The sequence below is a fragment of the Oncorhynchus gorbuscha genome, linkage group LG23, assembly GCF_021184085.1.
Source record: "Oncorhynchus gorbuscha isolate QuinsamMale2020 ecotype Even-year linkage group LG23, OgorEven_v1.0, whole genome shotgun sequence".
NCBI classification, from domain to species: Eukaryota; Metazoa; Chordata; class Actinopteri; order Salmoniformes; family Salmonidae; genus Oncorhynchus; species Oncorhynchus gorbuscha.
This window is the reverse complement of record NC_060195.1, coordinates 19,916,422-19,936,502: the sequence shown is the minus strand read 5'-3', so window position 1 is coordinate 19,936,502 and position 20,081 is coordinate 19,916,422. Positions and strand designations below refer to the sequence as shown.

At 42.2% G+C, this 20,081-nt stretch overlaps 1 protein-coding gene across 1 annotated transcript in view; it reads left to right on the top strand.

The window, feature by feature from the left end:
- Positions 1-5,853: 5,853 nt before the first annotated feature.
- Positions 5,854-20,081, top strand: part of gpc4 (glypican 4) — a 61,268-nt gene continuing 47,040 nt past the window's right edge. Inside the window, exon 1 of the mRNA XM_046323428.1 lies at positions 5,854-6,593. Within this exon, the coding sequence (XP_046179384.1) occupies positions 6,437-6,593 (157 nt within the window). The 5' untranslated portion in view covers positions 5,854-6,436. The remainder of the gene's footprint in view (positions 6,594-20,081) is intronic.

The following is a 20,081-nucleotide window of genomic DNA, read 5'->3' as shown; positions in this document are numbered from 1 at the left end:
CAACTGACCCAGGGAGGGAGAGAGAAGTCAGGCAACTGACCCAGGGAGGGAGAGAGAAGTCAGGCAACTGACCCAGGGAGGGAGAGAGAAGTCAGGCAACTGACCCAGGGAGGGAGAGAGAGAAGTCAGGCAACTGACCCAGGGAGGGAGAGAGAAGTAAGGCAACTGACCCAGGGAGGGAGAGAGAAGTCAGGCAACTGACCCAGGGAGGGAGAGAGAAGTAAGGTAACTGACCCAGGGAGGGAGAGAGAGACGTCAGGCAACTGACCCAGGGAGGGAGAGAGAGAAGTCAGGCAACTGACCCAGGGAGGGAGAGAGAAGTCAGGCAACTGACCCAGGGAGGGAGAGAGAAGTCAGGCAACTGACCCAGGGAGGGAGAGAGAAGTCAGGCAACTGACCCAGGGAGGGAGAGAGAAGTAAGGTAACTGACCCAGGGAGGGAGAGAGAGACGTCAGGCAACTGACCCAGGGAGGGAGAGAGAAGTAAGGTAACTGACCCAGGGAGGGAGAGGGAGAGCAGCCAGGCAGCTGACCCTGGGAGGGAGAGGGAGAGAGAAGTCAGGCAACTGACCCAGGGAGGGAGATGGAGAGCAGCCAGACAGCTGACCCAGGGTGGGAGAGAGAGTGAAGCCCCGGAAACTGGCCCAGGGAGGGAGAGAGAGAGAAGCCAGGCAACTGGCCCAGGGAGGGAGAGGGAGAGCAGCCAGACTTCTGACCCAGAGAGGGGGAGGGGGAGCAGCCAGACAGCTGACCCAGCCTGCTGGTCTATTCTCCTAATGCTAATGTGAGGCAAACAGCCCCATTGAAATGCAGAGCCTGGATGTTTTCTTAAGGTAATATTGGGGCAACGTAGAAATGGCCCACATTGTCCGAGTGAAAGGTCAATTTGATGTTAGTCAGAGGGAACAGTGGGAGTAGCTGCCTATAATCAAGAACAGTTAGATTTTCTGCTTTAGTGACTCCATCGTCATGTATGTATGTGCTCATTATTACTTATGCACACAAATGCATGGCCAGAATGTTTTCCATTGTGGTATCAGATGTTGAACTCAAAAGCACCTTCATGTGCTTGAGAGGAAATCAAGCAGTGGATTATAAAAATTGTAATAACGTACTTCAATGAATGCTTTCGCATTTATATTGTTCACATGAAATATACTGTACACACAGACAGTCTTCTCCTCTCCTCTCCGATTCAACCAGTCAGCTCGATGTTGAAATTCATCAGATAAAGAGAAGCTAGAAACCTCTATCAATGCTTATCCACATTTAATCACCATGGCACTGGACCATCTTCTTACCTTTTGTTATCCCATTGAGAAGAGCAAACACCCCATGGTCTCCCATGTACGCGGCCCAGCATCCTCCCGTCCCAAATGGCACCCGAGTCCCTATGAAGTGCATTACTTTTGACCAGAGCGCCCAGGCACTATATACGGGATAGGGCGTCATTTGGGACGCACACCTGCTCTTCGTCAACCCCTGGCATCCCCAGCAGCCGCAGTCACGCCTGCTCTTCGTCAGCCCCTGGCATCCCCAGCAGCCGCAGTCACGCCGGCTCTTCATCAACCCCTGGCTTCCCCAGCAGCCGCAGTCACGCCTGCTCTTCGTCAACCCCTGGCTTCCCCAGCAGCCGCAGCCACGCCTGCTCTTCGTCAACCATTGGCTTCCCAAACAGCCACAGTCACACCTGCACTTCGTCAACCATTGGCTTCCCAAACAACCGCAGTCACACCTGCTCTTCGTCAACCATTGGCTTCCCCAGCAGCCGCAGTCACGCCTGCTCTTCGTCAACCATTGGCTTCCCAAACAGCCACAGTCACACCTGCTCTTCGTCAACCCCTGGCTTCCCCAGCAGGCGCAGTATCACGGAATGAATGGAGCAGACTGGAATGTGGACATACAAAAGCAGGAATGTCAGTTTGCTGAGTGCTACCCCCCAAACCTAAATGAGCCCATGCACACATGACCCCCAACCACAAATGTTAAAACACAGGGGGGGACAATAAGAAGGTTTGATATGAGGCCTATATTGTCAGCGAACAGGGGTATATTGTTGGGGAACAGGGGTATATTGTTGGGGAACAGATGTACATTGTTGGGGAACAGGGGTATATTATTAGGAAACTGGGATATATTGTTGGGGAACAGGAGAATATTGTTAGGGAAACAGGGGTATATTGTTGGGGGACAGGGGTATATTGTTAGGGAACAGGGGTATATTGTTAGGGAAACAGGGGTATATTGTTGGGGGACAGGGTATATTGTTGAGGAGCAGGGAAATATTGTTGGGGAACAGGGGTATATTGTTTGGGAACAGGGCTATATTGTTAGCTATGGAAGGAGGGTTTCACTCAAAATCTCACGATACATGGCCCCATTCATTCTTTCCTTTACACGGATCAGTCGTCCTGGTCCCTTTGCAGAAAAACAGCCCCAAAGCATGATGTTTCCACCCCCATGCTTCACAGTAGCTTTGGTGTTCTTTGGATGCAACTCAGCATTCTTTGTTCTCCAAACAAGACGAGTTGAATTTTTACCAAAAAGTTATATTTTGGTTTCATCTGACCATATGACATTCTCCCAATCTTCTTCTGGATCATTCAAATGCTCTCTAGCAAACTTCAGACGGACCTGGACATGTACTGGCTTAAGCAGGGGGACACGTCTGGCACTGCAGGATTTGAGTCCCTGGCGGCGTAGTGTGTTACTGATGGTAGGCTTTGTTACTTTGGTCCCGGCTCTCTGCACATCATTCACTCGGTCCCCCCGTATGGTTCTGGGATTTTTGCTCACTATTCTTGTGATCATTTTGACCCCACAGGGTGGGATCTAGCGTGGAGCCCCAGATCGAGGGAGATCATCAGTGGTCTTGTATGTCTTCCATTTCCTAATAATTGCTCCCACAGTTGATTTCTTCAAACCAAGCTGCTTACCTATTGCAGATTTAGTCTTCCCAACCTGGTGCAGGTCTACAATTTTGTTTCTGGTGTCCTTTGACAGCTCTTTGGTCTTGGCCATAGTGGAGTTTGGAGTGTGACTGTTTGAGGTGCCATTAATACAGGTAACGAGTGGAGGACAGAGGAGCCTCTTAAAGAAGAAGTTACAGGTCTGTGAGAGCCAGAAATCTTGCTTGTTTGTAGATGACCAAATACTTATTTTCCACCACAATTTGCAAATAAATTCATTAAAACTCCTACAATGTGATTTTCTGGATTTTTTTTCTAATTTTGTCTGTCACAGTTGAAGTATGAACTATGATGAAAATTACAGGCCTCTCATCTTTTTAAGTGGGAGAACTTGCACAATTGGTGGCTGACTAAATACTTTTTTGCCCCACTGTATCTGTTAGGGATACTGGTTAACTATGAGATATCTGTTAGGGATACTGGTTAACTATGAGATATCTGTTAGGGATACTGGTTAACTATGAGATATCTGTTAGGGATACTGGTTAACTATGAGATATCTGTTAGGGATACTGGTTAACTATGAGATATCTGTTAGGGATACTGGTTAACTATGAGATATCTGTTAGGGATACTGGTTAACTATGAGATATCTGTTAGGGATACTGGTTAACTATGAGATATCTGTTAGGGATACTGGTTAACTATGAGATATCTGTTAGGGATACTGGTTAACTATGAGATATCTGTTAGGGATACTGGTTAACTATGAGATATCTGTTAGGGATACTGGTTAACTATGGGATATCTGTTAGGGATACTGGTTAACTATGAGATATCTGTTAGGGATACTGGTTAACTATGAGATATCTGTTAGGGATACTGGTTAACTATGAGATATCTGTTAGGGATACTGGTTAACTATGAGATATCTGTTAGGGATACTGGTTAACTATGAGATATCTGTTAGGGATACTGGTTAACTATGAGATATCTGTTAGGGATACTGGTTAACTATGAGATATCTGTTAGGGATACTGGTTAACTATGAGATATCTGTTAGGGATACTGGTTAACTATGAGATATCTGTTAGGGATACTGGTTAACTATGAGATATCTGTTAGGGATACTGGTTAACTATGAGATATCTGTTAGGGATACTGGTTAACTATGAGATATCTGTTAGGGATACTGGTTAACTATGAGATATCTGTTAGGGATACTGGTTAACTATGAGATATCTGTTAGGGGGATATCTGTTAGGGATACTGGTTAACTATGAGATATCTGTTAGGGATACTGGTTAACTATGAGATATCTGTTAGGGATACTGGTTAACTATGAGATATCTGTTAGGGATACTGGTTAACTATGAGATATCTGTTAGGGATACTGGTTAACTATGAGATATCTGTTAGGGATACTGGTTAACTATGAGATATCTGTTAGGGATACTGGTTAACTATGAGATATCTGTTAGGGATACTGGTTAACTATGAGATATCTGTTAGGGATACTGGTTAACTATGAGATATCTGTTAGGGATACTGGTTAACTATGAGATATCTGTTAGGGATACTGGTTAACTATGAGATATCTGTTAGGGATACTGGTTAACTATGAGATATCTGTTAGGGATACTGGTTAACTATGAGATATCTGTTAGGGATACTGGTTAACTATGAGATATCTGTTAGGGATACTGGTTAACTATGAGATATCTGTTAGGGATTTTGCATGAGTAAGAGCAGTGGCAGATGCACATGATCATGAATAAAGAGAGGGAAGAACTTTTTAAAAACAACTGCTTTTTCTTTGAACCAAGCCCCTCAATAGGCTTCTCAGCCATCGGCAGAGGGGACACACACAGGTACAAACACGCATACACACACACACCTTCATCTGGCAGGATCTAAGCGTGCTGGCTAATATCTCCTTTAATTATGAAGCGTCTGACAGACAGCAGTGCTGCTGTGGCTGTGATTGAACCTCAGGCCTGGAGAGGAGAGTGGTGATGGTGTCATAGTAGACTGTCTGTCATCCTGTTAATGAGATGTCTCTTGCCCATGCATCTCCTCCACCTGCCACAGCCCCAGTACGCCACACTACACACCTACGGTTCCCAAATGGCACTCTATTCCTTTTGTAAAGTAGTACTCTGAATAGGGAAGAGAGTGCCATATGGGAAGCAGCCCTAGTACTCCACTACACACCCATTTCAAGATAGGCAGACATACTTAGAAAGCAATCTACCTTCTCCCCGGCAGTGTAGCTTTACCTGTGTCTGTTGCTGTCTGAGGCCTTTGAGGACGGGATCTGAGGACAGGGGATTTGTCATTTGTTTGAATGTCGCACACATGGCACCGTATATATCTGCCATTCTACACTTCGGGGAAGTAATGATTCAGTCAGTGTGTTTACAGTGTAGAAGTGGTCCACAGTGGAATTCAGAGGGTAATTGGGTGAGATTAAATGTGGTCAAGATTTGGTAGAAAGAAAAGTGCAGGTAAGAAAAGTGTAGGTTTTTCAGAGGCCACACTTCTTGTTACTAATGCACAATAAAGTTTGACATTCAAGTAGGTCTATATGTCTGCGTTTACACAGGCAGACCAAGTCTGACATTTTCCAACTAAATTGTGTTTTGAGCAATCAAAACAGATATTTGCCAATAACTCCTGGTTTTCTAAACCCAGATCCATGTGCGTTTTGGCTGCTGGAGATCCCAGTGGCAAGAGCTTACTTAACGTCCGGTCCATGCTCCACCCCGGGCGTTTTGTGTTCCCAAGTCTTTGTCCGGAACTCAGTTTGTCTACTTCTCGCGTCCTCTTTCCACTTTATTCGCCTCCTTCTCAAAACGCATTGGAGGAGAAGGTCAGAGGGGCGGGATCTCTGGCTTTCTTCTCCAATGGGGCGAGGAGAGAGGACGCGAGGAGTGTGCAATTGAGATTTTCCCTGGGACTTTGCTAGGCGTCTAACATCTGAGCTGGAGCACGCACATAATACAGTCTAGTGTCCTGTCTGTAAAGCAATTGCAGCGCGCTGAAGACTGCAAAAACTTGGGTATCTCTACTTTCCATCGTCATTGGCCTTTGTGGGAACTGAAGTCGAGGTGGATGCAACTTAAACACGAACATTATAAAAATAAGTTTGGCTGCTTATTTAGAAAAGTTTGAAACCAATGTTTTGTTGCCTGCTTTGAGTTTCTATCGGAGAGTCTGGAACTCGAAATACATGCTGAAGACAAACTCATACTCTTTCGCTTTAAAAAACAACTTTCCCTTAATTATTTATTTAGTCTTAATTGTTTAAGGTGGCCCAATCACGGCTGTGAATGAAGAATCCAGTTAGTCAACCAACTTGCTAACTTTTAGAACTTTCGTTGCCAGCGAAGTTGAAAGAAATCAGGGTCTTCATGAGGAAATTCAACGTGCTAGTTGAAACTCTGTCCTAGTAATAGCCTACAGCTGAGCGCCTTTCTCGTGTTTTTGCGTTGCGGTTATATTTTCAACTTTTATTTAACCGACTCAATGAAGACGATGTTAGTGTTCTCTACGGTTTACACATTTGCCGTGCTGTTTGTTACGACGAAGGCTGAGCCCAAGTCGACAAGCTGCAATGAAGTTAGGGCTGCGTACCGTTCCAAAGGCTTCAACTCCAATGATGTTCCCAACAAAGGAATACACGGTAAATGTGCCTTTTAGATCATGTTAATTTGTTATTTCAACGTTTTTTTTGTTTAATTTAGGCCAGAACCATATGTTTTCTAAGTTTGTTAGTCTGTCATTTAGGTTAGGTGTGTAGCCTACTGTCTGTGTTGTGACAATGATATTCATATAAAGTCATATTTAAAACTACAAGGTTACAGTCAAGTAAACTTGTGACATTATCATGTAACGTTTGTGACGCGCATTTAAAAATAATTTGATAGCCGAAGCCTATGTCAAACTTACCTGTCTTTCTACGATCTTCTTGAATGATTCACTTCACCAATAAGTGATCCTAGTATTAATGACAGATTTTATGACTTGATTTTAAAATAATTCAACTGACTCCTATAGGCTTAACTTCCGTAGCTGTTGCCTTATCTGCGTTTTTACCAGGCCTTTATTCTACAGCAAATATAAAACAGCAAATACTTGCCTCGTTCATTTAGAAAAACACCTTTTGCTGATTTACAACATCAGGAACTAAAACAATACACACTCTGCAGTCCGGTACAAACAACAGTCCTATCTATGGGTTATTCCCTGGCTTCCGAAGTAGTGTCTTTGTGGCCCTTATTAGCCAACCTGCCGTGATTTGGAGAAAAACGGGGTAATGTATTTGACATTAGAAGTCAATTTAGAGCATGCCATAGGCAATCTATCGGTGTAATAGTATATTTGATGTTTTTATTTGTTTGTAAGATAGACATATAAGTTAACTAGACGTTTGAGAAGGGGGACAAAAACCATAGCCTAAATCTTTTTACATCGTCCAATGTCGTCTTTATGCGAGTGACTCTACGAAGTGAGCACTCAACAGGCTACACTTTAGTTAATAATCAGTATAGTTTCACTTCCTGTTGGAAGTCATGTACATTTTCGGTGAGATTCCAAATGGCCGTACGGGGGGGGGGGGGTCTGGGGGGCTTCTACGATGTTCCTCCCTGTGCCCCGCATACTTTAAATACCACCCTCCTCTCCTCCTTCCCCGTTTCAGTTTTTGGTCAATTTCATGTTTTGCCACTGTGTTGTAGTTTTGGTCTCTTCTCCTTTTCGATAGAAGTAGCTAATGGATGTCACAGTATCTAGATCTTAATTTAGACATGGTCATTAGCATAGAATTAGGAATTAGACAGGATCTCTATGGTCATCAGCATGTTGGTTCTTTGCGTCACCGAAGAATAGGATTCCCTCTAGTCATGTACCTTATAGAAATCCCTGTTTTGTAACTGGAACTAGCCAGCCTATAAGCTATTTGTACTATGTCTGCCTTTTCCTTCACCACAGGCCTTAGATTAACTGAAGTGTTGTCCTGTTAGCACCTTGATTTGTTAAAGCTGCAATATGTAACTCAACCAAATTCACATAGAAATGTGAGTTATAGATATGTCATTCTGATTGAAAGCAGGTTTAAGAAGCAGTAGATCTATTTCTATGCTTTCTATGCATATCTTTCATTTTTGCATCTTTTACTTTGTACACCAACTGAATTTTATTTGTTTGTTGCTTATAGTAAATATTTCAGTGGTTTAGATGGTAGAATGATTATCTACAGTATACTTAGTTTTTTTGTCTCACAAACTGAAATTAGGCTAACTATTAGAATATTAGCAACCTGCATAATGCATGTTTAACCTCTCTGGGATCGTTCGGGACGCTAGCATCCCACCTCGCCAACAGCCAGAAAAATTGCAGGGTGCCAAATTCAGAACAGAAATCTCATCATTAAAATTACTCAACTATACAAGTATTTTACACCATTTTAAAGATACACTTCTCGTTAATCCAACCACAGTGTCGATTTCAAAAAGGCTTTTCGGCAAAAGCAGAACACGTCATTATGTTAGGTCAGCAGCTAGTCACAGAAAGCATTCAGCCATTTTCCAACCAGAGAGAGGTGTCGCAGAAATATAGATCAAATGAATCGCTAACCTATGATGATCTTCATCAGATGACACTCCCAGGACTCAATGTTACACAACACATGTATGTTTTGTTCGATCAAGTTAATATTTATATCCAAAAACCTCAGTTTACATTGGCGCCATGTTCAGAAATGTCTCAAACATCTGGAGAAATTGTAGAGAGCCACATCAAATAACAGAAATACTCATCATAAACTTTGATGAAAGATACATGTTTTGAATTAAATTAAAGATTAACCTGTTCTTAATGCAACCGCTGTATCAGATTTCAAAAAAGCTTTACGGCAAAAGCACAATATTCAATCTGAGAACAGGTTCAGCCACAAAAGCAAGCCATACAGTTTACCTGCCAAATTGTGTAGTCAACAAAAGTCATAAATAACATTATAAATCTTCACTTACCTTTGCTGATCTTCGTCGGAATGCACTCCAGGGATTCCCACTTCCATAAGAAATGTTTTTTTTGTTCGATTATGTCCATATATATGTCCAAATACCGCCACTTTGTTCGCGCGTTTAGTTCACTATTCCAAAGGCACAACGGACATAAATATTCCTATTCATGAAAATCACAAGTGAAATATATTGGAACACAGCTTAGCCTTTTGTTAATCACCCTGTCATCTCAGATTTTCAAAATCTGCTTTACAACCAAAGCTAGACAAGCATTTGTGTAAGTTTATCGATAGCCTAGCATAGCATTTTGTCCAGCTAGCAGCAGGTAACTTGGTCACGGAAATCAGAAAAGCAATCCAATTAAATCGTTTACCTTTGATGAGCTTCGGATGTTTTCACTCACGATACTCCCAGTTAGATGGCCAATGTTCCTTTTTTCCAATTCCAATGTTTGTAGGCGAAATAGCTCCGTTTGTTCTTCACGTTTGGCTGAGAAATCGCCTGGAAATTGCAGTCACGAAAACGCCAAAAAATATTCCACATTAGCTCCATAATATCGACAGAAACATGGCAAATGTTGTTTATAATCAATCCCCAATGTGTTTTTCAAATATCTATTCGATAAGATATCCACCGGGACAATTGATTTTTCAGTGGGACCGATTGGAATAATGGCTACCTCTGTATTTTACGCGATAATCACTCTGAGAGGTGACCACTTGCGCGATGTAGCCGCTTACGGATATTCTTCAACACAGATGTGTAAAACTACGTCACAATGCTGTAGACACCTTGGGGAATACGGAGAAAAAGTAATCTGGTTGATAGCCCATTCACTGCTCAATAGGGACGCATTGGAACGCAGAGCTTTCAAAAGATGAGTCTCTTCCGGATTGGATTTTTCTCAGGCTTTTGCCTGCAATATCAGTTCTGTTATACTCACAGACAATATTTTTATAGTTTTGGAAACTTTAGAGTGTTTTCTATCCTAAGCTGTCAATTATATGCATATTCTAGCATCTTGTCCTGACAAAATGTCCCGTTTACTACGGGAATGTTATTTTTCCAAAAATGAAAATACTGCCCCCTAGTCACAAGGTTAAATGAAACTACAAACCTCAGATTTCCCACGTCCGGGTTGGATTTGTCTTAGGTTTTCGCCTGCCATATGCGTTCTGTTATACTCAGACATCATTCAAACAGTTTTAGAAACTTCAGAGTTTTCTTTCCAATACTACTGATAATATGCATATATTAGCATCTGGGACAGAGTCGCAGGCAATATACTCTGGGCACCTTATTCATCCAAGCTACTCAATACTGCCCCCCTGTCACCAAGAAGTTAAGATGTCACCTGATCTGTTTTTGACCAGACATGTTTAGAGAAAGATGTTGTGACTGACATCCCCTTTATATTGTTATATTCATATTGTTGACATCCGTGCTACTACACTGAACACAAATATAAATAGATCCCAGAAATATGCACAAAAATCCTACTCATATTTTTTTAATTTCTGTTAGTTAGCCTTTCTCCTTTGCCAAAATAATTAATCCGCCTGACCGATGTGGCATATCAAGAAGCCGATTGAACAGCATGATCATTACACAAGTGCACCTTGTGCTGGGGACAATAAGGCCATTCTAAAATGTGCAGTTTTGTCACAATACAATGCCACAGAGGTCTCAATTTTTGAGGAATCATGCAATTGGCATGTAGGAATGTCCACCAGCGCTGTTGCCAGAGAATTGCATTTTATCAATGGAAATTTGAATGCAGAGGGAGAAGAGACGAGATCCTGAGGCCTATTGTCGTGCCATTCATCCGCCCCATCACCTCATGTTTCAGCATGATAATGCACGGCCCCATGTGGCAAGGATCTCTACACAATTCCTAGAAGGTGAAAATGTCAATTTCTTCCATGGCCTGCATACTCACCGGACATGTCACCCATTGAGCATGTTTGGGATACGACACAGCGTGTTCCAGTTCCTGCCAATATCCAGCAATCCAGCAAATCATACATTTTACAGTTGAGTCATTTAGCAGACACTCTTATATAGAGCGAATTACAGTAGTGAGTGCATACATTTTAATACTTTTTTTGCAGACACTGAAGAGTGGGACAACATTCCACAGACCACAATCAACAGAGTGATCTACTCTATGTGAAGGAGATGTCATGCTGCATGATTCAAATGGGACTGGTTTCAGGAAACTAGGCGTATGTCGCACGTCACTACTTCACAGGAGAGCCACTTGAACGTACATTTTTTATCAATGTTTTTTTTGACAGAAATGCTTACTTTTACGTGAACTTTCATGTGCCTTAATAACCAACTTGTATGCTATCTGTATATACAAATAAAATTGTTAAATCACAAGCCTAGTTGGTTTAGTCACAGAAAAAGGTCCGCAACCTTCCCACTAGTTATGATTGGCTGAGATAATGAGTGGGCTGGACATGCTGAGAGAAGATCGGATTAGCCTACCATGTAGCACGTTTCTGTCTATAACATGAGTTGGTCAGTATGTGTAGGTAATCCTTTCTAGCATGGCTTTTTAGAAAGATCACGTAGTAGAACTGCATAAGTGTTGCTCTTCACTTTTTGGAGGACAGAGTTTTGAAATCAGTGGAATTAGTATGATAGTTAAGGTGATGGAGAGAATTCTGACATTTTGATTGCAAAAATGCAGACTGAGTCAAAGGGAATACAGAAGTCTGTTTATATAAAACACCTGTCTCCGGATTTTATCTTCAAACTAAGGGCAACCATGGCATCTGACAGAGGGAAGCGTCCATCCATGTAAAGTTGAAGTCGGAAGTTTACATACACCTTAGCCAAATACATTTAAACTCAGTTTTCACAATTTCTGACATTTAATCCTAGTAAAAATTCCTTGTTTTAGGTCAGTTAGGATCATCACTTTATTTTAAGAATGTGAAATGTTAGAATAATAGTGATTTATTTCAGCTTTTATTTCTTTCATCACATTCCCAGTGGGTCAGAAGTTTACATACATCCAAAAACCTATTTTTTGTTAGTGCGTTTTCTTTAGTAATCCACTGACTCAAACTCAGTCAAAACAATCTGACAAAGAAAAACCAAATTGTATCTGTAAAGTTCATAGAAACATGTCAAACGATGTTTATATTCAATCCTCAGGTTGTTTTTTAGCCTAAAATGATCTATCATATTCAAACCGGACAATAACTTCTTCAATAAAAAAGTTAAACAAGAAATGCACATGCGCCTGAGAACTCTGTCACGTTAGGGTCCACTCGTTCAGACTGGTCTTACTCCCTCATTTATAAGAATACAAGCCTGAAACGATTTCTAAAGACTGCTGACATCTAGTGGAAGGCACAGGAACTGCAAATTGAGTCCCAAGTCAATGGATACTGTAATGGCATTGACTAGAAAACTACAAAACAAAACCTACTTCCTGAATGGATTTTTCTCAGGTTTTCGCCTGCTAAATCAGTTCTGTTATACTCCGACACTATTTTAACAGTTTTGGAAACTTTAAAGTGTTTTTTATCCAAATCTACCCGTATGCATATCATATATTCTAGGCCCGAGTAGCAGGCCGTTTAATTTGGGCATGCTTTTCATCCAAAATTCTGACCCTAGGGAGGTTAACAAGAAATGTGGGGAGTGGTTGAAAAAGGAGTTTTAATGACTACAACCTAAGTGTATGCAAACTTCAGAGTTCAACTTTATATGGTTTAGATTAGCTAGCTAGCTACATTTTCAGATATGACATGTTTCTACTTTTGTCAGTCATTTTCAGTTCAAGTTAGTGTACTGTTAGCTAGCTAGCTAATGTAAGCTGGCTGGCTCGCTAGCTAACCTTGTGTGTGATCTGTGATATTATTAGTATCTCAGAGCCATTTGCATTGCAAGTTATAGCCTAATGTTAGCTAGCTAATGTTGAAGCTGGTTGGTTAGCTACCTGCAGATTCATGCAGGGTAATAACTTAAGGATTATGGTTAATTTTTAAGCTAGCTAGCTACATGTCTTAAGACTCCACGATGCAAGTAACCATTTCAATGGAATGTTCAAGATGTCACTGCAACAACTGTCGATAACCAGAGCAAATGTACCAGCTACGTCTATCTGCTCAGATTTCTGAGGACTCTCTGTGTGCCAGAGCACAGAAACTGAATTTCCAAATGCTCAACGGTCATTGAATATGCCTGTCAGTATACATTGGCAAAAAAGCTTAATTCAATTGTTGCCAGTAGCACAGTTGCATTCAACGCTCTTGATAACATTAAAAACAGTCTAACCAGCTCTTCTAGGGTGAGTAAAATGGTCAGTGAGCTGTTCTCTCGTTTGTCTGGAAGTAACTAGCAAGATAGCCAACCTCAGTCAGTCAGTTAGCTTGACTGCTGTTATGTCAATGCTCGACTCAACCCTACTCTTCGACCAGATCATCCAGTGAGTGTGTGTGTTCTGAACACTCCGAGAGCAAAATATTCGGAATTTACGAAAGGACAATCTTACAACACTCTTGAGTTCACAAACGCCCGGAGCACACTCGGCCACTCAAAATAAGTATAAACCAGCCTTTAGCATTTACATCGTTTTAAAAATATATATATTTTTTTACATAACCTCACATGTGAATCCTTAAAGAGATGGGTGGGGCTAAGGCTTTAGAGGGTGTGAACAATGCTGGATGGGTGTAGAGAAAGAGCTCTCCAGTAGGTGTACCAAAACATTTAAGGGCTGTTTTCTGAAACGTGAGGTTACAGGTTTATCAACTTCGAAACATAGTTACTTTCCCATTGTTTCCCAACTGTTTGACATACAATTTTCTAGCCCTGATTCTCCACTTTTATTGAATGTTTAAAAACACAATTTCATAAGATCGAGCCAGTCTGTCACAAATGGTGGTCACACCAGATACTGAATGGTTTTTCTCATACATGCCCCTACCTTAAAAAGATAAAAATAATTCTGTGTCCAACAGATGCATATCTGTATTGCCAGTCATGTGAAACTCATTATAGAAGCCTGGGCCAACTTCAATGGGCACTCCTTTATCATCGATAGACTGAGATAATTGATCCAGGGAGAGTGACAAGGTCTACTCTTGCCAAATCGGGTTGGGGCTCTCAAAAATCAGAGGGGAACACAAATGCCCCCGCCTGGATTCAGTGTTTTGTGTTGCTAGGGAGAAGTGAAATCTAATTAAGCTCCCCTCCATTCTGGGCTCTGAGTTCTGCCCCACTTCATCTGGCAGTGAGTCAAAACATCAATTGTCTTTAACCCACATTTAAAACTTTCTTTCTGAATTGGTCCAGGCATCACATTGGACAAGGCACACACAGCTATGTTACTAGAGGAATTTTTTTGGGACCAACAATTGATTCCCATTAACTTATTTTCCCTTACCCACTAAACCCTAATTCTAAACCTAACTCCTAAGCCCAAAACAGCCTTTTTACAATTGAGGACCAACTACTATTAATTTGAGTTGGTTTACTATTCTTGTGAGGACTTCTGGTATTACAGTAAAACTTGTACACACACAACAGACAATACAGTGCATTTGGTAAGTATTCAGACCCCTTGACTTTCTCCATATCTTGTTAAATTACAGCCTTATTCTAAAATGGCTTGAATTGCCCCCCCCCCCAATCTACACATACTACCCCATAATGACAAAGCAAAAGCAGGTTTGTAGAATCATTTAAAAAAAAAATCTAACTATTCAGACCCTTTACTCAGAACTTTGAAGCACATTTGGCAGCGATTACAGCCTCTGTGTCATGGGTTTGACGCTACAAGCTTGGCACCTGTATTTGGGGAGATTCTCCCATTCTTCTCTGAAGATCCTCTCAAGCTCTGTCAGTTTGGACGGGGAGCTTCGCTGCACAGCTATTTTCAGGTCTCTCCAGTAGAGGTCGGCCGATAGATTTATTGGAGGACCCAAAAGGTCGATACCGATTAATCGGCCGATTTTAATACATTTTTATTTATTTGTAATAATGACAATTACAACAATACTGAATTAACACATATGAAATACGCTGTATTTTATCTAAATGGTGGCATCCCTTAGTATAAATATTGTTGTTACATTGCACAACCTTCAATGTATGTCATAATTATGTAAAATTCTGTCAAATTAGTTCGCAATAAGCCAGGCAGCCCAAACTGTTGCATATACCCTGACTGCGTGCAATGAATGCAAGAGAAATTACACAATTTCACCTGGTTAATATTGTTGTAACTACTGATTTTTTTTTTATAATATAAGTTTAATGATAGCTAGCAATTTACCTTGGTTTGTACTACATTTGCATAACAGGCAGGCTACTTGTGGAGTGCAATGGTTAGAGCCTTGAGCTGACAAGTTGAAAATCTGTCATTCTGCCCCTGAACATGGCAGTTAACCCACAGTTCCTAGACAGTCATTGAAAATAAGAATGTGTTCTTAACTGACTTGCCTAGTTAAATAAAAGGTATAAAAAATAATAATAAACGGCGCCCAACAATACCGATTGTTATGAAAACTAATGACCTCACACGCGGCCATTCCGATTAATCGATGTTCAAGTCTGGGCTCTGGCTGAGCCATTCGAGGACATTGAGACTTGTCCCGAAGCCACTCATGCATTGACTTGGCTGTGTGCTTTGGGTTGTTGCCCTGTTTGAAGGTGAACCTTCGCTCCAGTCTGATAACCTGCTCCAGAGCACTCTGGACTTCATTGAGGACCTATCTGTGCATTGCTCCGTTCAGCTTTGCCTCAATCCTGAAGCGTCTCCCAGTCCCTGCCGGCGAGAAACATCCCTACAGCATGATGCTGGCACTGCCATGTTTCACCTTAGGGTTAATGCCAGATTTCCTCCAGATGTGACGCTTGGCATTCAGGCCAAAAAGTTCAGTCTTGGTTTCATCAGACCAGAGGAAAGCTGGGCCTTTTGGCAAACTCCAAGTGGGCTGTCGTGCCTTTTACTGAGTGGCTTCCGTCTGACCACTCTACCATAAAGGCCTGATTGGTGGAGTGCTGCAGAGATAGTTGTCCTTCTGGAAGGTTCTGCCATCTCCACAGAGGAACTCTAAAGCTCTGACAGAGCGCCAATCGGGTTCTTGGTCACCTCGCGGATCAAGGCCCCTATCCCCCAATTGCTGGTTCCAAACTTCTTGAATTTAAAAATGATGGAAGCTACCACGTTCTTGGTAACGTTCAGTGCTGCAGAAAGGTTTTGGTACACTTCCACAGATATGTACCCTGACACGATCCTGTCTCTGAGTTCTATGGACAATTCCTTTGACATCATGGCTTCTGCTCTGAGATGCACTGTCAACTGTGGGACCATGTCCGTGGGTAATGGGTCTGAATACTTTCCGAATGTACTGTATGCATGACATTGTCTCATTGCCACCAGTTCCACTCTCCCTTTCCTCCCAGCGATTAATCAGCAAGGGTATTATTATTTAAGTACACTCCAATTTCAAGGGTATTATTATTTAAGTATACTCCATCCTCCTACGCTACATTCCAGGCAATTTGAGAAGTCCCTGGAAGGCTCTGCCTCACTGAAATAGCAGTGTTTATATAGCCGTTGTCTCTAAATGGCCATAAATCAGTGATTGGTGGAATACACTGTTTATTGTATATGTAGCCATTGACACAAACTGTTTAACCATGCAAATTAAATCCATGAGCTTAGTTGGAATCCTGACTAATATTTTAGGTTAATGTAAAAAAAAAACTGTAACGGAAAACCCATCGATGCTCAAGCATTGACAGATAGGGAGTAACGGCAGAGCCCATTGTTAAATAGTTTCTTTATACCATGTCTTTTCCAACCTTCGTGGTAACTGTGACCTATTGGCACATTTTGAAGTTTGTTGTATCTGTTATTATAAAGTAGAACGTACGTTATGAGCGCATGACTTTCTATTCTACCAAGAAATGCATAGAACCTTACTGAGGGTAAAACGTCTACTCTAAACAATCAGGGACACCTCATGGCTGAATTCACAGAACTTTGCCAAGGTTACAAGCTTCCACCACATTCAGGCCCTAGTACTTCTATAGCGAGTACCCTGCCTGTCTGCTACAGAGGGATGAGGTGTGGGTTGGGGGTGATAAAATCGCTGCCATTGGCGCTCGATCACTGGCGTAGATGTTGGGGGGATAATGTGTCAAGTGCTTTGCTGCACGGTGGCAGGGGGGACAAGCTCTTCAAAAGAGGCAAAAAACAGAGCGGTTAACACCGACCAGATGGGTATCTACCATGTCAACAGCTCTTCATTCCATCCAGGGCCAGGCACCACGCTGCACTTCTCTCTCCTTCTACTCCTCAAGCTAAAAATCTGTTTCAGTTTACACTGGCGGTGATGTCATGCCTCAGGTACGGGATAATGGACAGGATCAAAGTCCAAGAGGAAAAGGTTTGGGCTGTTTTCCCTCCCTACTTTCTGCTGAAGTAACATCCCGCTCATAATCAGTCCGGAGAATTGACTGAAACTCAATGCTGCTATGACCTCAGCACATTGGCCTGTGAGTAAGCTGAAGACTCTTAGCAGTGGAGGAGTGTGAGGTCTACTTCCTGAATATCTTTGCTGGCTGGGTTTGTGCTCTGCGTCTTTATGGTTTGGTAAATAGCAGCTTTTGTTATTGCCATAACATTCAGCAGATAAGAGCAGTCTAGGGGAACTGGGACATTAGTCTGGGCAGCTTGTATATATGTGTTCTTCTGCTCCCTGACTGTTAACATCTTCAATAATTAACTAATAAACAAACCAACTGTTGTCATGTTCCCTACTCAAGGCCAGGGATTTCTGTGAAACCTTGAGACTAGAGGTTTACCGATAACAATTATTGGTGGACCAAAAAAGCCGAAACCGATTAACCAGCCAATTTTTACATTTATTTTAGTTGTAATAATGACAATTACAACAATACTGAATGAACACTTATTTTAACTTAATATAATACATCAATAAAATTCATTTACCCTCAAGTAAATAATGAAACATGTTCAATATGGTTTAAATAATGCAAAAAAAAGTGGAGAAGAAAGTAAAAGTGCAATATGTGCTAATGTTTCAGTTCCTTGCTCAGAACATGAGAACATATGAAAGCTGGTGGTTCCTTTTAACATGAGTCTTCAATATTCTCAGGCAAGAAGTTTTAGGCTGTAGTTATTATAGGACTATTTCCCTCTACCATTTGTATTTCATTAACCTTTGACTATTGGATGTTCTTATAGGCACTTTTGTATTGCCAGTGTAACAGTATAGCTTCTGTCCCTCTCCTCACTCCTCCCTGGGCTCGAACCAGCAACACAACAGCCACCATCAAAGCAGCGTTACCCTTGCAGAACAAGGGGAACAACTTCTAGAAGGCTCAGAGCGAGTGATGTTTGAAATGCTATTAGCGTGCGCTAACTAGCTAGCCATTTCACTTCGGTTTACACCAGCCTCATCTCAGGAGTTGATAGGCTTGAAGTCATAAACGGCGCAATGCTTGACGCACAGCGAAGAGCTGCTGGCAAAACACACGAAAGTGCTGTTTGAATGAATGTTTATGTGCCTGCTTCTGCCTACCACCACTCAGTCAGATGCGTGTATGCTCAGTCAGATTATATGCAATGCAGGACACGCTAGATAATATCTAGTAATATCATCAACCATGTGTAGTTAACTAGTGATTATGATTGTTTTTTATAAAATAAGTTTAATGCTAGCTAGCAACTTCCCTTGGCTTACTGCATTCACTTAACAGGCAGTCTCCTTGTAGAGTGCAACGAGAGAGGCAGGTCGTTATTGTGTTGGACTAGTTAACTGTAAGGTTGCAAGATTGGTTCCCCGAGCTGACAAGGTGAAAATCTGTCGTTCTGCCCCTGAACAAGGCAGTTAACCCACCGTTCCTTGGCAGTCATTGAAAATAAGAATGTGTTCTTAACTGACTTGCCTAGTTAAATAAAGGTATTTAAAAAAAATGCCAATTTATGAAAATTTGAAATCGGCCATTCCGATTAATCGGTCGACCTCTACTTGAGACTTATCGAACCCCAGTATTAAGCTAAACGGAAACACAAAAACAAGTGAATGGCTTCATTGTTGTGGACACAGTGCACCTAGTGCACTACATTTGAATTAGGTTCCATAGTGCACTCTGTAGGAAATGGGGTTACATTTGGATTAGGTTCCATAGTGCACTCTGTAGGAAATGGGGTTACATTTGGATTAGGTTCCATAGTGCACTCTGTAGGAAATGGGGTTACATTTGGATTTCAGCCATGTCACCTGACAGACCTGAACCAAAAAAGCATAGAACCTGTAGGTAGGTTTACCGGTCTTGTCCGGTAGCTAAAGGATTTCAGGTCTGATTTCAGGTCTGACTTGTTTGGCCACATTGGCTGGTGTTGAACTCATGTTATTTTTCCAACATGTTGATTATTTAATATCATATGATGGGATTAGTGGGAATACACATGCCATTCAAATTGGCAGCATTTGTTGTGCTAAATCAGTTGCAGCAGTGGAATGGCACTGTTCTAAGGATGTAGTGGTCACGCTGCCATCTCTCAACCTCGCTCATGCCGGACGGCCGGCCTCTCACCCTCCCGCTGCCCCCTCAACCTCCCCGCTGCCCCCTCAACCTCCCCGCTGCCCCAGTGACCGACAGATCAGATCAGTGGGGGGTGGATGCAGTGTGTTAGAACAATGGGGCACCCCTTTTTAGGCCAGTTTGCCTCCCTCCCTGCAACATTCCACCCAGGACCACCAAGACCCTCACCCAGGACCACCAAGATCCTCACCCAGGGTCCCTGGAGCTGGAAACTACCACAAAGAGGGGCCCAGAGTGACTTACTGAGGCACACAGACCATGACCTTAATCGAAGGCTTGTGTGTCTGCCAGTTTGGCTTGTTGCTCTGTAGTTTGTTCTCTAGTACTACTGTGAGTTTGTATACGGCCATATAATCAGAATTGTATTTCTATGGTTACGGGCCCACACCTCCTCCTGAGAAGAGCTGTGAGAAATCTGGGTTTGTGGCTTTCCACACTTTGGCTTGACGTGGAGCGCCCCCTCAAACTCCTTGTTAACACGTCCTGTTTGCATGCTGTTAAGTCGGCAGTCTCTCTTCCCCCTTCGCTTCGGCTGACATATC